We start from the raw sequence: 14187 nt of genomic DNA, 5'->3' as shown, positions 1-14187 counted from the left end.
ACCTAATGTGTATCTTTGGTTTAATACTTACCAGGCTACACATGAAAGAACTACTTAAAATTTGGATGCAGGTGTTTAACAGGAGAAATAAAGACGAGGGAATGCAGTTAATCAGTGATTCTAAATCCAGGGTGATTTTTCTCCTTAGGGATTATTTGGCAATGCCTGGGCAAATTTTTGGTCATCTCAACCATGGGAATGCTGCTGGCATGTAGTAGGTAGACGCCAGGGACTCTAGTAAACATCATACAGTGCACAAGATAGTCCCCTCTAATAAAGAATTATCCAACCCAAAATATCATTTATACCAAGTTAAGAAACTCTGAGCTAAATTACAGAATCTCCATTCTTCAAAATCTCATAAAACATAAACTAAATAAAAATTTGAAAGTCAAATTTTATCAGCAGCAACCAAATAAACAATCCCCTGCCATAATTTTTGGATGATAGTAAAAATAAGAAATAGAAAGTTCTATGTGATTTATGATAGTTCTTATACCTACCCCAAACCTCAACAAGAGTTATACAGAAATAGTTTACAAAATCCTATATTTATCATTTTATTCCAAAATCATGAGAAGTAGAACCAAGGGAGAAATAAGCAATACAGGAAAAGGTAAACAAAGAAATTTCAAGAGTAAAATTTTCTGCCTCCACATTTTCAGGGGAGAAGGTCATTTTCCAGGGCTCAAAGCGAAATGGAGAGAGAGGTCTGAAGCTCAAGGATGCCCCTACAAAAGGTATGGGAAATCTATCCACAAGTAGTTTGAGCTAATACAAGAGCGGAACACTTGGTATTGTGAGACAGCAGAGCCTAAAATATCACACTGCCCATCTGTCTCTCTCAACCGCTTCTTTTCTCTCTGCTTCCCCATCCCTCAGCAATACCCAGCTTTCAAACTGAGGCCCAAGAGACCAGCAAGTTTAGGTAACATGAGTAGGGTATTTAAAAAATTCATGAACACCACATCTAAGTAGAGGGAAGTTCTCTGAGTCTCCCACATTAAGCATAAACACAGTGAAAAAATTATGTGTATGTATTACAGCTTAGGAGAAGCAAAAAGAAGATAAAAGGAGGAATGGGAAAAAATGAACAAATAAATGAGGAATACCAATGGCAAAGAACCTGTTCTGAATGGAAACATAATTGAAGAAACAAAAGAAAATTTCCAAGAGTTTTTTTTTATAATAAGGAAGATAAAAACAATATAATCTTAATTAAAAACAAGTGCTAGGGAATTACCTGGCAGCCCAGTGGTTAAGACTTAGCACTTTCACTGCTAGCCATAACCTAGGTTCAATCCTGGTGAGGGAACTGAGATCCCCCAAGCTGCATGGCATGGCCGATAAAAATTTTTTTTAAAGGGCAAAAAGAAACAACTAATTTTTTTTTTTTTAAAGGCAAGAGGTAAAAAAAAAAAAAAAAAAAACAACAAGGTCTAAAGCAAAAAGCAGAATAATATGAAAAAGTAGTTTGGAATGCTAAAGAAATAAACTTAAGGCCAATATACCATTATTTAATGAATTAATTCATTTAAAACATCAACAGACATTGATGGGAACAGAATTACTGACAAAAAGGAAGATTTGAGATGATTACAGTAAATGCAGAGGCAAAAGGCAAACCAAGACAATTAGAAGATAATAAATATGAAGAACAAATGAAAATTCAATGTAAGAAAAACTGGTGTCATAAAGAAGAGAACTCAATAATTTGACAGAAAAGTTCTTCATGGTAATAAAGGAAAAAGTACCTAAATGAAGCACTAAACCTCCAGACAAAAGAGTATATTGTAATTCCAGGAAAATATGATTATGAATGACCCTGAGATGTATCTTGGCTATATTACTGCATTTAAAAAACAAATTAAAATTTTTTCAGGCATTTTAAATGAAAAAACAAGTCACTTTCAGGGAGGCAATTAAAAAAATTATCAGACTTTTCTATAGTAAAATTCATTGCTCCAATATAATAAAATAATGACCACAAAGTTCGAAGAAAAGTGTTCTCTAATGATATTATCTCCTGCTAGCTTGTGGTTCAAGAATGAAAACAACAGGCAGACTCTCAAACATAAAAGGAAACAACACTGAAACTCAACAAACACAGCACTCACAAATCCTTCCAGGTGAAATGAAAAGAAAATATTAGATGAGGAAACTCAGCCAATCAAAATATTAAGAAATCATAGAACAACATTTTCAAAGTTCTGAGGGAAAGAAATTGTGATAGAAAAATTTTATACCTAGCCAAGTCATCCCTCAAATATTAAAAAAAAAAAAAAAAAAGAAAGAAAGAAAACCATTCTCAAGCAATGAAGTATGCAAGATCTCCAGGAATACAAGACTGAAAGCTTGAAAAGATTACCAGACCATGTGTGTATGCACACATGTGTGCTAAGTTGATTCAGTCGTGTCTGACTCTTTGTGACTCTATGGATCCTCTGTGCCAGGATCTCTGCCAGGATCCTCTGTGCGTGGGATTTTCCGGGCATGAATACTGGAGTGGGTTGTCATGCCCTTCCCCAGGGGATCTTCTCAACCCAGGGATCGAACTGCAGTTTCTTATGTTACCTGCATTGGCAGGCGGGTTCTTTACTACTAGTGCCACCTCGGAAGCCATGATCATGAAGTTCAGTCAATCAAGAGACTGATCAACTCAGGAACTCAGAAGTTACTGTGCTGGTAATGACAACTGAAATGGTTTAAACAGAACTAAACAAAGTATAACAGAATATAAATGTTAGAAACTTGACAACATAGCAAAGGAAACAATGAACCAAAACCAGATAGGAGAACCTGGAATGTGTTCATTCTCTCATCCTTTATGCCAGACAGTCAATAGATACTAACCTGAAACTTTAAATGTGTAGTTAAAAAAAATAACTTGTCCAATTTATGTCCTTTATAATCTTTTATTTTTTCAACTCACATCTCTAGCAGTGAAGAAGTATTTATCTGACATTCAACAATTCTTTCACTTCTTTCAAGTTCTAAGTTCAAGTGAAAGTGAATTAATAATTATTAAGAATAGCACCCAGAATGTGATCCTATTTTATAAAATTACCTCAGCATATTTACTCAGAGAGCAGGCTCTCCCAAACTTACGCATGTGTGAGAATCACATAGGGGGCCTATTGAAACAGATTTCTGGGTCCTGCCCTCAGAGATTCTGATTCCACAGAGCTGAGATGAAACCCAAGAATCTATATTTTTCCAAAGCTCTCAGCTAAGGCTGATGCTGTCATTCAACATACCACAGCAAGTAGCCCTGGCACAGAGAAATCCTGGAATAAAATTTCCCTGTTTGTATTTTACAGTAATGAGACACAGGGCAACATTTTTCTTTTTAACTTTCTTCTTTGTATTTTCTTAGGTACTACTGCATTTTTTTTTAATAATCAATGTTTCATTTTTAACCAAACAATAAAACTCATTATTTTAAAGAAAGAAGAAACATTCATCTGTTTATACCTACAATCTGTGCAAAAGCTTTCTCTGAGATTTTTATTTAACTTTTACTTCCTCTGAAAAGCCAAACTGTGTTTTAGTAAATTCACCTACTCTCAAAATCACAAGAACTTTTCTCTATACAGTGGCTACAACAAAAGACATTGATATTTTATTTCAAAAAAAGGCACACAGTATATTTCCCTATCTTACCAGACTTAAATTAATATTTAACATCAATGTAATGGTTCAAGTCCTATCATCAGTTAGACCTCTTGGAAATGTATGAAAATGTATGAAAAATCCATGCCTAGTATCAATATAAGGACCCAAAGAGCCCAACTCAATCCTAATTTGAAAACACAGGTACAATAGTATTATGTAATAATTCAAAATAAGTTAACAATTGATTATGGTGAACCTTCAGTGCACTCCAGTATTCCTTTTAAACAATTATGACCCCTTAGTTCTTTAATATGATTTTATGGTGCAGTGTCATAGACTTAGATGAAAAAAGAAATGGGTCAGACTTACAAAACTAAATGTTCTGCAAACTAGGAATAAAATGTTACCTAAATGTTATTTGGGTAAGAAGGAACAGAAACCCATGGTTAGGAACAGGTAGACTTTGTGTAGCTTTCAACAGGGAAGTTTAGATGTAATTCCATTCAGAGTTAAAACTTCATAGATAATCATTACTAATCCCACACTAGAAAAAAGGCCCAGTAGGGTTTCCCTGATAGTTCAGTTGGTCAAGAATCTGCCTGCAATGCAGGAAACCCCAGTTCCCTTCCTGGATCGCAAAGATCTGCTGGAGAAGGGATAGGCTACCCACTCCAGTATTCTTGGGCTTCCCTTGTGGCTCAGCTGGTAAAGAATCTGCCTACAATGTGCAAGACCTGGGTTCGATCCCTGGGTTGGGAAGATCCCCTGGAGAAGGGAAAGGCTACCCACTCCAGTACTCTGGCCTAGAGAATTCCATGAACTGTATAGTCCATGGGGTCGCAAAGAGCCGGACATGACTGAGCAATTTTCACTTTCAGGCTTGATTTAACTCCATACCTTATAATAATATTTACAATTAAAATGATTTCAAGCTTAGTAGTAGAAAACCAAACGCTAACAATTAATTTAAGAGAATAAGTATTTCTGGGATTTAACTCCAAAAGTCCTTAAACATATACCTGAAGTAGAATGTCTTTTTTTCTATGTTTTATTAGATTTTTCTGAAAGTTTTAACAACTCTTCTTCCTACCAATAATCCTAAATCAACTGATAGAAATTGAAATGCTATTAACATGTTAAAATTATCAAATACTTTGATTGTCATTCATCTGCCAAAGAAACATGACTCAGTATTTTTTCTCCTTTAAATAAAAAAAAAAAATTAATCTAGAGTAAAGCTTTAATATTCATTTTATATATTTCTCTAGTATATTTATTTATTTTAAAATGTTTAAGAACTATGTTTTGGTTTTTAATAACGACATTTCTTACCAGGATCTGCTAATCCAGTGGTCTCTAACAGTATGTAATCAAATTTCCCTTTCTTCTTCATCAAATTCTCAATAGCTCTAAGGCCATTGTCCCTGGGGAATAGCAAAACATGACATACAGTTGATTGCCTGAATATTTTAAAGTGATCATCACAAACATTTAAAAATATATTTAGCAACCAGGAATAAACATATCTTTAGGCATGCAAAAATTTACTTCACTCCTAAGCTTCTAACATGTCTATCCAGTTTCACCAGTTTGGGGGAACAGAGAGGAATGGATGCACATATGCTGACAAGTATTAAGATATTAGATAAAAGCAGAGGGAATTTTAATTTACTGGACTAAAATAAGTCAGAACCTGTTATTTTTATAGCATTATGAAAGAAAAAGATCAATACAGACAATGACAAAATGTATGAATTACAGTAGCTTAATAGAACAGCTAAAGGGATATCAACAATTAAATACCTTTTATTTCTGTTCTGAATAAGGGTGGTAGGCTTTAATTTCCCTTTTTTCTTAATAATATTAAAAACACAAGAAAACATTTAATTTTAAGTGGCTAAGAAAACCTGTTGTGCTTTAGCCTTCATAATACACTTGACTCACAGTCAAAACATCTAAGATAGTAAATGATTTAGAAGAAATTTAATTCACTGGACTATACAAAATCAACAATACAGGTATTAATTTTCATAATTTGCTCAACAAACTTTGAGTGACTACTATGTGTCATTCCTTTTCTAAGAGTGGTTATATTGGTGAATAAAACATTCACTGTCCTTGAAACAACTATCACTGGTGGAACATGAAGTGAGGTTTTTTCTTTTTTGTGGTCATTTATATTGTTTTTAGAGATTGAAATCTTGGAAATAAGACCAATAACTTACTAAATTCAGAACAATCATTTTTAAAACATGAAATGAGACTTTTGTGCACCACAGGGATCGTTAATTAAAACTTGATGTCAAAAACAACAACAAAAATAAAATTCAATAAAATGACCACAGTATTAGAGCTAAGACAATGAGAAACACTTTAAGAAAATGTATCCTAACCTTGGTTCAAATAACTAGATATGCAGACTTATAATGTCTTTTAGTCTTAATTCCCTTATATGTTCAGCAGGCAAAATAATATCCACCTGGAAGATCTATATTGTGAATTAACAAGATTATCAAAAACAACTAACAAATCTCCAAGTACCTAAAATTGAGACAACATTTCTCCTTAATCCTTAGCATTTAATGAATAAGATCATTTTAAAAATGAAAAACAAAAGCCTGCTATTTCTCTCTTAAAACTGAATTAATGTGAATAATTGAGAAATTTAGAAAGGACTTCGTGAGAAGTCCACAGTGACCACACTACCATAATGTACCAAATAGCATTAAAATTAATCAATTTCCATCTGTTAGAAAAAGAAAATGCATCCTAATAGGTGTATCTTCTATTTGAAAATACAATGAAGAAGATTATGAAGATTCTGTTAATTTATGTAAGAAAATCAAAGCTGCAAATATAAGCAATAAACATTTATAGAAGCCAACAAGCACAGAGTATATCCATTTCTCACTTTACAGAACAGCAGAGGCAACCGTTTCTAAGTTCCAGCCATTCTTCGTAGAGTTCTCCATCTTGGCTGACAGCTAAGGATTTCTCCACTGCACTTCCTGGTAAAGGAAGCACTCTTTAGATTATGTCCACTCGTCAACCAAAAACAAAGATGAGGATACTCAATAGTACAGTAGATTTCGAAGCAGAAAAATGTATTTCATAATTTGTATTCTTTCATTCTGTTCAGGCTATCTCAATATTTTAAACTATACTACTCTAGATTATTTTATTTTTTATTTCTTTAAGAAGATTTAAGCCCCTAAAGAGACAACTGCAAAATTAATGAAAGTTACCTACTTCCTCTCTAGGCCTCTTACTAGACTGCTCCCATTTCCTAATAAAATAAAAAAGCTATTTTAAAGGCATTCTTTCTTGTCCATGGCCAATTCTCTAGATAGACCAGTATGTTTATATATTGGTTTTTAACATATGCCTTTCAGTCTCTTGCGTATTTTTTCTTTTCATTCTTTCTCTAAATTGTTTCAGTGTCTACTAGACAGACTGTTCAGCATTCCCTGTATGAGAAATACCCTTAGTTCATTTTAAGGAAGTTTGCTTGGCCAAGGTACCAATGTGCTCAATTACAAATTAAATTTTAATCAAATACACACATGTTTCTTAGCAATGCTTACTTGAGAAAAAAATAAAGTATATATGACAGTCTGAGATGTTTGTTATCAAATAAGAATGATTTAAAAAATCGTACTTTTCCTCCAACAAAGAAACATGCCCAAGCCAGGAAAGTTCTAAATATCCATTAAAGCAAATGATAAGGAAAAAAACTAAATAATTTTTTACTGATATATATTTTATGTTTATGTTTTAGTTAGGCAAGGGGTTGCTACAGAACTCAGGGTGTAGAGAACATTTATAAAATGAAAAGGAAAGTATTGTAAATGCTGTAAAGGACAAAGCTGTTAAAAAAAAAAAAAAAGATCCAGAAAGACTGAAGAAAAATAGTAACAAATGATAATAAATGTAATCAGTGTCCAACAGAAGATCAATTCATAAGAAGTTAGAATAAAAACTATGATTTTTATTTTTGTCTGGCAGGACTCTTTAGTTTATTGAAATCCTCTTCAGTTTATTAAAACCAGAAATCAAGTTCAACTAACAGCCTTCATCCTTTTCATAAACTTAGTTCCTTTACTAATTTGCAACTGAAAAAAATAAAATTTAAGAAAAATTCAAATGAAGTTATATTTTTTTAGCTAAATGTGAACTTTTATTGAAATTCAGACCTGAGAAGAAAAACTTATAAAAGTAATCAGAGAAGTATGTCTAACACTGCTGTATAAATTTCTTAAAACACAGTTCAGTGAAGACAAAAAACTGGAAATTAAATACACATATTTTCACAGATAAGTGAAGTTGCTTGAGGATGGAGACCACATATTTATTTTCTAAGCCTTCTATTTTAACTGCTTTGCAGAATAATAAACATTCAATAAGACAGAAGTATTTTCAAATATTTTCAAAACCTGCAATTAAACAATACAGTCAGCACAAAAGGGTCTTCCTAATTGGTACAAAAATCTTCCTGAATGATTTTCTTTCATCTCCTTAGATTTTTACTTCTGGAGTATTTATGTAAAAATTTAATTAATTCTGGTATGAATTCTAAAGTCATACAAAATAAAATTTTATAGAAACAATCTGATTTCAGTATCTCAACTCCATACAAAATAAAACTTGACATGAAGTGAAGTCGCTCAGTCGTGTCCGACTCTTTGAGACCCAATGGACTGTAGCCTACCAGGCTCCTCTGTCCATGGGATTTTCCAGGCAAAAGTACTGGAGTGGATTGCCATTTCCTTCTCCAGGAGATCTTCCCGACCCAGGGATTGAACCCAGGTCTCCCGCGTTGTAGACAGACGCTTTACCATCTGAGCAACCAGGGAAGTCAAAACTTGACATAAATGAACCTAATTTTTCCAAAACTATCCATAGCAATGTGTTCACGTGATAATACCTTGCATTTTCATTTCTGCATATGGAGTATCAATTCACCAGCTGAATTAACTGTTCAATACATTCTTATAGCACAGCATTTACTGAACTTTACTTACCTTCCCCAAATTCATTTAAAATCACTGCTATTCTTTTACTATGTTGCTCTGTCAAAATATAGTTAAGAAGTGTTGTCTTCCCAGCACCTATAAAACACGTTTGTTTTAAATAACAAAAGTCAAAAGACTGATTTTAAATGGACAAAAAAGTTTAAAGAGTCCTAACGCTCTTTAAAATTTGCATGTTATTCAAATATTATTTAACAATGGTAATATAAGATTCTAGAGGGAAAGATTAAAGTACGCTTTGAAAACTATTAAAAATGCTTTATGTCTTATAAAATTTTACAAATATTTACAAACACTCCAATAAGGTGGCTTACATATCTTTCTTTGACCTCATACGACAAAAAAAAGAAGTCTTCTATATAACTTAAACAATTAATGTAAGGTTATCTAAATTTTCTATTAAATAAGGAATTATTGAAATAATGGTTCCTGGGGAATAAAGTAGTCATGTAGTTTATAAAACATAAAGTATTTAAATCCCTTTACAGGATGACAGTGTTTCTTAGCCAAGAATAGATAGTTTACTTCCCCAAAATGTACACATAAAGACCTACCTTTTATATTAACCACACATAAATTCAGAATGTCTATATGGCTGTCTTTAGTATGCTTAAAGCAATCTATAAAATTAATTTTACACACACACAATGGCAAATGGACCTAGGAAATATTAACAAAAGACACAATAATCAGTATTAGAAAAGTTCATATAGCTACACTAACTCTATCCAGTAGGTGGCATAATACACCTAAGTACATTCAGCTCAAGCAGAAGGAAAAAACATTGGTCTGTGAACGTCCACAGAAGGGTAAAAAAAAAAAAGATAAATAACCAACCCTAACTGCATATAGATAGTAGTGTAGTCAATTATATAAACATGTAATTTATTTACATATTTTTCTGTTGGTGGGCATATGGGTTGTTTCTAGTGTTTTGCTATTACAGTGTTGCTAAAAAGAACTTGTATACATGCATATAGGTTGTACACATCTTCTGCAGTAACTTTACAAGATTTCTAGGGTATAATTGGGAGGGATTTACTGAGTAGTAGGATATTAATATCTTCAACCTTTGGGGGCCATATTTGTATAAAAGCTGTTGAAGGGATGGAAGGCTTGTGTTCAGAGGGATTTAGGAAGCTCAATATCACTAAAGGTTAATATTCATAATGGAAGGAACAGATCTTAAGGACACAGAGCAATAAGGATATTCTTAAAACCAATCCAAATGTGAGACAAGGGCCCTGAGCATGAGCACTGCACTAAGCAGTGGCAGGGAAAATGGAAAGGATGGGGTGGCCATGGAGGGCTTTGTAGAATTACTGCTGCTGCTGCCAAGTCACTTCAGTCGTGTCCAACTCTGTGCGACCCCATAGACGGCAGCCCACCAGACTTCCCTGCCCCTGGGATTCTTCAGGCAAGAACACTGGAGTGGGTTGCCATTTCCTTCTCCAATGCATGAAAGTGAAAAGTGAAAGTAAGGTCGCTCAGTTGTATCTGACTCTTAGCGACCCCATGGACTGCAGCCCACCAGGCACCTCTGTCCATGGGAGTTTCCAGGCAAGAGTACTGGAGTGGGGTGCCATTGCCTTCTCCCTGTAGAATTACTAGTGCTTTATAAATAACTATGTGTTTGTGCTCAGTCACATCCAACTCTGTTCATGGACTTTTCCAGGCAAGAATACTGGAGTGGGTTGCCATTTCCTACTCCAGGGGATATTCCTGACCCAGGGATCGAACCTGCATCTCCTTCATTGAGGGTTCTTTACTGCTGAGCCATCTTATCAGGAAGCAAAAGATACTAAGACACAGTTCAAGCACTCAAGTCCGCTATGGACCAGATTTTATACTGAGCCTTAGTGAAACATGCACAAGACATAACAAACTGTCTCTATCTTCATGAAGTTTAGAAACATTAAGGGAAGTGGGAGAAAGAGGGGGAATTCAGATCAGTAAAGAGGCAACCATGCCACAGGATCATATAGTCAATAGATGTACAAGATGTCATGGAGCACCTAAGAGGGACATCTAGCCAGAGAACTAACAGTAAGAAGAATGTCTTCCTGGGGCCAAAACACTTGCTCTTTTTAGAAGTAGAAGTAGTTCTGGGCCACAGTTTCTTAGGCTAAAGAGGTTGTCAAGAGCAAGATTATAAACTCATGTCAAGGAATTTGAACTTTAACCCAAATATAAACTGCTGAAGGGTCTGACAAAATCAGATTGACATACATAAAGATCATTAAGGGTAAAATACAGAGAACATATTAAAAGGCAATATGACTTAACACTAGTTAGGAAGCTTTTATAATATTCCAAATGGTTAGGATCACAGAAGCAACCATCATTCATGACGGGATGCTAACATGAAGTTTTGGACATGCAGAGTTTGACATGTCTATGAAACATCAAAATACAAATCACCTGGGTATGAAGTTAATAGAGAGGACAGAGGAGGGATTAAAAAAATTTTTAAGGGGAAGCCAGAAAAGTAGAGGGAAAATCAGAAGTAAAATGTGGTAGAAACCAAGGGAACAAAAATGCTCAACAATAAGCAGGGAAACCATCTACTAGATTCAGCAACGAAGTTGGTGGCATGAGGCCTCACAACTAAGCTTCAGACGATTATCTGCAATGCTCTTCTGATCTACCAGTGAGCAAAATGGGGAAGGTGGGGAAAACAAGTCTAAACTATATTGTTTCAGAACAAAAATCTGCTCAACTTCACAGTGAAGCTGCATCTGAATAACACTGGGGAAATTCCTTTACTAATAAATAAACTCCTTTATAAAATTAACCCTGAGTAAAAATGAAAATAAACTTAAGTCTGCAAAGCAAAAGAGAGAGAGACCGAGTCATGCCAGTGATTTAATTCCCGTTTTTATGTAAAAGGCCCTCAGGTGCACCAAGTTTATACTTGTCTCTTGGGGTCGCTAAGACTGAGCGACTTCCCTTTCACTTTTCACTTTCATGCATTGGAAAAGGAAATGGCAACCCACTCCAGTGTTCTTGCCTGGAGAATCCCGGGGACGCCTGGTGGGCTGCCGTCTATGGGGTCACACAGAGTCGGACACGACTGAAGCGACTTAGCAGCAGCAGCAGCAGCATCTAGAAATGATACTCTTTTCCCCAGATCATTTCACTTTAAATATTTCATTTCACTTCCTTTCCCTACACTTTTAATATGGTATTTATTCTAGCCCTTCTATTTAACTGTAGTTTTAAAATGATACTTCTCAAACTTTTCCAATAAAGTACTCCTAGTGTAAGCACATATCCCGTCCTTCAGGAAACTACTCTGTTTACAAAGTTACGAATTAAGTGACCCCATGAACTCCTGAAAAGCCCTTAAGTTTGAGAAATATAGTCTCGGAGGGCACAGTAATTTTATTCTTACTCTTTCTCCGACAGTACGTTACAAACAGACAAAAAAAAAAAAAAAAAAAAAGGCTGCGATAAAGAGTATTTTACACGAAAGGCAAGAAGAAACTGGCTGGTGGAGACGGGAATATACTGAGGAAGGGCCCTTGGGCGTTTTCAGAAAGGACATCTTTAATGGGAACCTACTTACAAAACATGTGTTTCTTGCCCCACTAAGCATAAGAGAAAAGCAAACTGAGACAGGTGACTGGTATTTCCATTTTCAAGTGAGGCAGTGAACTTCAGAAATGCAACTTGTTAGGGGTCACATGCATAATGAGGGGCGGGTCCGTGCTTCACACTGCAAAGCTAGAACTAGTTTTAAAAATGCGAGGCTAATTTTCAACCTCAGTTGATAAATGTGACCCTAACGCGGAGGGGTCTGAGCATCATTAACCCTTCAGGTGAGAAGAATCCCGTACGGGGAGCAACTGACCCAGCCCCTACCTCAGAGACACTGGCCTTCGGTCAGAAGGCCCGGATGCCTAAGGAGAAGAGGCTCCATCAGCCCCCAAATCCCAGAATAGCGCTCACTGAACTTTCTGACCGGGATGGTTAGTTACCTAAATACCCGGTGATAATTGTGACTGGGATCTTAGCGCCGGGGCCAGACTTTTCCTCCTCCTCCTTCACCTCTCTTTGCTTCGCCTCAATGGGGACCAATTCAGGACAATCCTCTTCCGCCTGCTCCTCTTCCTCATCCGCAGAGTCAACAGCACGAGACATCTTGCAAACACCACAGCTCACCTCTCCCCACACTCAGGACCTGGGATCAAGACCCCCCACAACCCGCAGCTGCGCACGCAGAACGCGAGGCGCGCGCTTGACGTCATCACTTCGCGACGCGTGGCGCCTCCCGAAACCGCCCCCAGTTACCTGGGCTCGGGCTCAGGACCGCCACGCCTTTTAGACACGCCCCTACGGGCACTGGGCACGCCCCTCGGGCGTGTTCTATGAACGTGGGCGGAATTGTCAGGGCCATACCTGACATCGTGTCTGTGTGAGACTGCAGCCTTTATAGCTAATGGACGGTCAGTGGCAGGGCTGAGGCCTTGAGACCAGGGCAGTTGGAATCTGAAGAGTAGCCCGTCCTAAACAGCTCCCACAGGGAATAGGCTACATCAACTTGACATTTCTTAGTATCATTAAAAAATTTTTTGTTGTTGTTGTTGTTGTTGGATTCTTTTTTTTTTTTAAACTTTACATAATTGTATTAGTTTTGCCAAATATCAAAATGAATCCGCCACAGGTATACATGTGTTAGGAGAATGGGAAGCTATAACAGCACAAAGGTAATTGCAATTTTTCTACCTGAACCAGTGAAACTTTTTTCTATTTTATAATTGCAGGTTTTATCTTTATCCAATTTTTTACTGTGTACGTGCATTACTTTTATTTATCATCTCATTTTTTAAAATTTGGTCTCAATTACCCTGAGTTCAAGCTTCCTTGGTGTCTCAGACCATAAAAAATCTGCCTGCAATGCAGGAGACCTGAGTTCAATCCCTGGGTCAGGAAGATACCCTGGAGAAGGGAATGGCTACCCATTCCAGTATTCTTGCCTGGAGAATTCCATGGACAGACAAATCTGGCGGGCTGTAGTCTGTGGAGTTCAAAAGAGCCAGACAGGACTGAGCAACTAACACACCCTGAATTCATTTATTCATACATTCTTCAGTGCCTGGCACTGTCATCAATAATGCATAGATAGTCTGGATGAAGAATGCCACCTGCCCTATCAGTAAACAAAGGTTTTTGCAGACATCAAGTCATTAACCTCTGTACCTACCCCAGCAGTGCACCCTAAGGGGATTCAAGGAGGAAAACAGGATACTGGCCCTAGTTAGTTAAGGTATATATCAAAGGAAAAATTTAATTAAGCCCAGACTCTTGCAACTTCACACACAAAGAAAAATCACTAAATTTTTTTGTATGCTAAGTTGCTTCAGTTGTGTCCAACTCTTTGAGACCCTATGGACCTCAACTTGCCAGGCTCCTCTGTCCATGGGATTCTCCAGGCAAGAATACTGTAGTGGGCTGCCATTTCCTACTCCAGGGGATCTTCCTGGTGCTCCCAAGCTTAAGTCCTCATGAATTAAACATAATTCTCTACTTTTAGGTTGTG

General features: G+C 36.3%; 1 protein-coding gene across 8 annotated transcripts in view; it reads right to left on the bottom strand.

Annotated features, from left to right (window-relative positions):
• LOC147366982 (putative COBW domain-containing protein 7) overlaps positions 1 to 12874 on the bottom strand; it is a 52241-nt gene extending 39367 nt beyond the window's left edge. For 6 of the 8 annotated variants that reach the window (XR_015169676.1, XR_015169675.1, XM_086415422.1 and 3 more), the window contains exons 1-4: positions 12626 to 12874; positions 8637 to 8723; positions 6527 to 6623; positions 4948 to 5039 (exon numbers count right to left, since the gene is read on the bottom strand). Coding sequence is in view for 6 of the 8 variants with exons in the window: in XM_086415422.1 (XP_086271548.1) it covers positions 4948 to 5039; positions 6527 to 6623; positions 8637 to 8723; positions 12626 to 12788 (439 nt within the window). In the remaining 2 variants the exon portion in view is untranslated. The remainder of the gene's footprint in view (positions 1 to 4947; positions 5040 to 6526; positions 6624 to 8636; positions 8724 to 12625) is intronic. The other 2 variants (XM_086415426.1, XM_086415425.1) reach the window with 1 other exon arrangement.
• Positions 12875 to 14187: the final 1313 nt, after the last annotated feature.

This window comes from Bos grunniens, chromosome 8, assembly GCF_055505025.1.
Source record: "Bos grunniens cultivar Pamir isolate PY7600 chromosome 8, Bosgru_T2T1.0, whole genome shotgun sequence".
NCBI classification, from domain to species: domain Eukaryota; kingdom Metazoa; phylum Chordata; class Mammalia; order Artiodactyla; family Bovidae; genus Bos; species Bos grunniens.
Note: the sequence above shows the minus strand (reverse complement) of the source record. Positions and strands in the feature narration are given on the sequence as shown.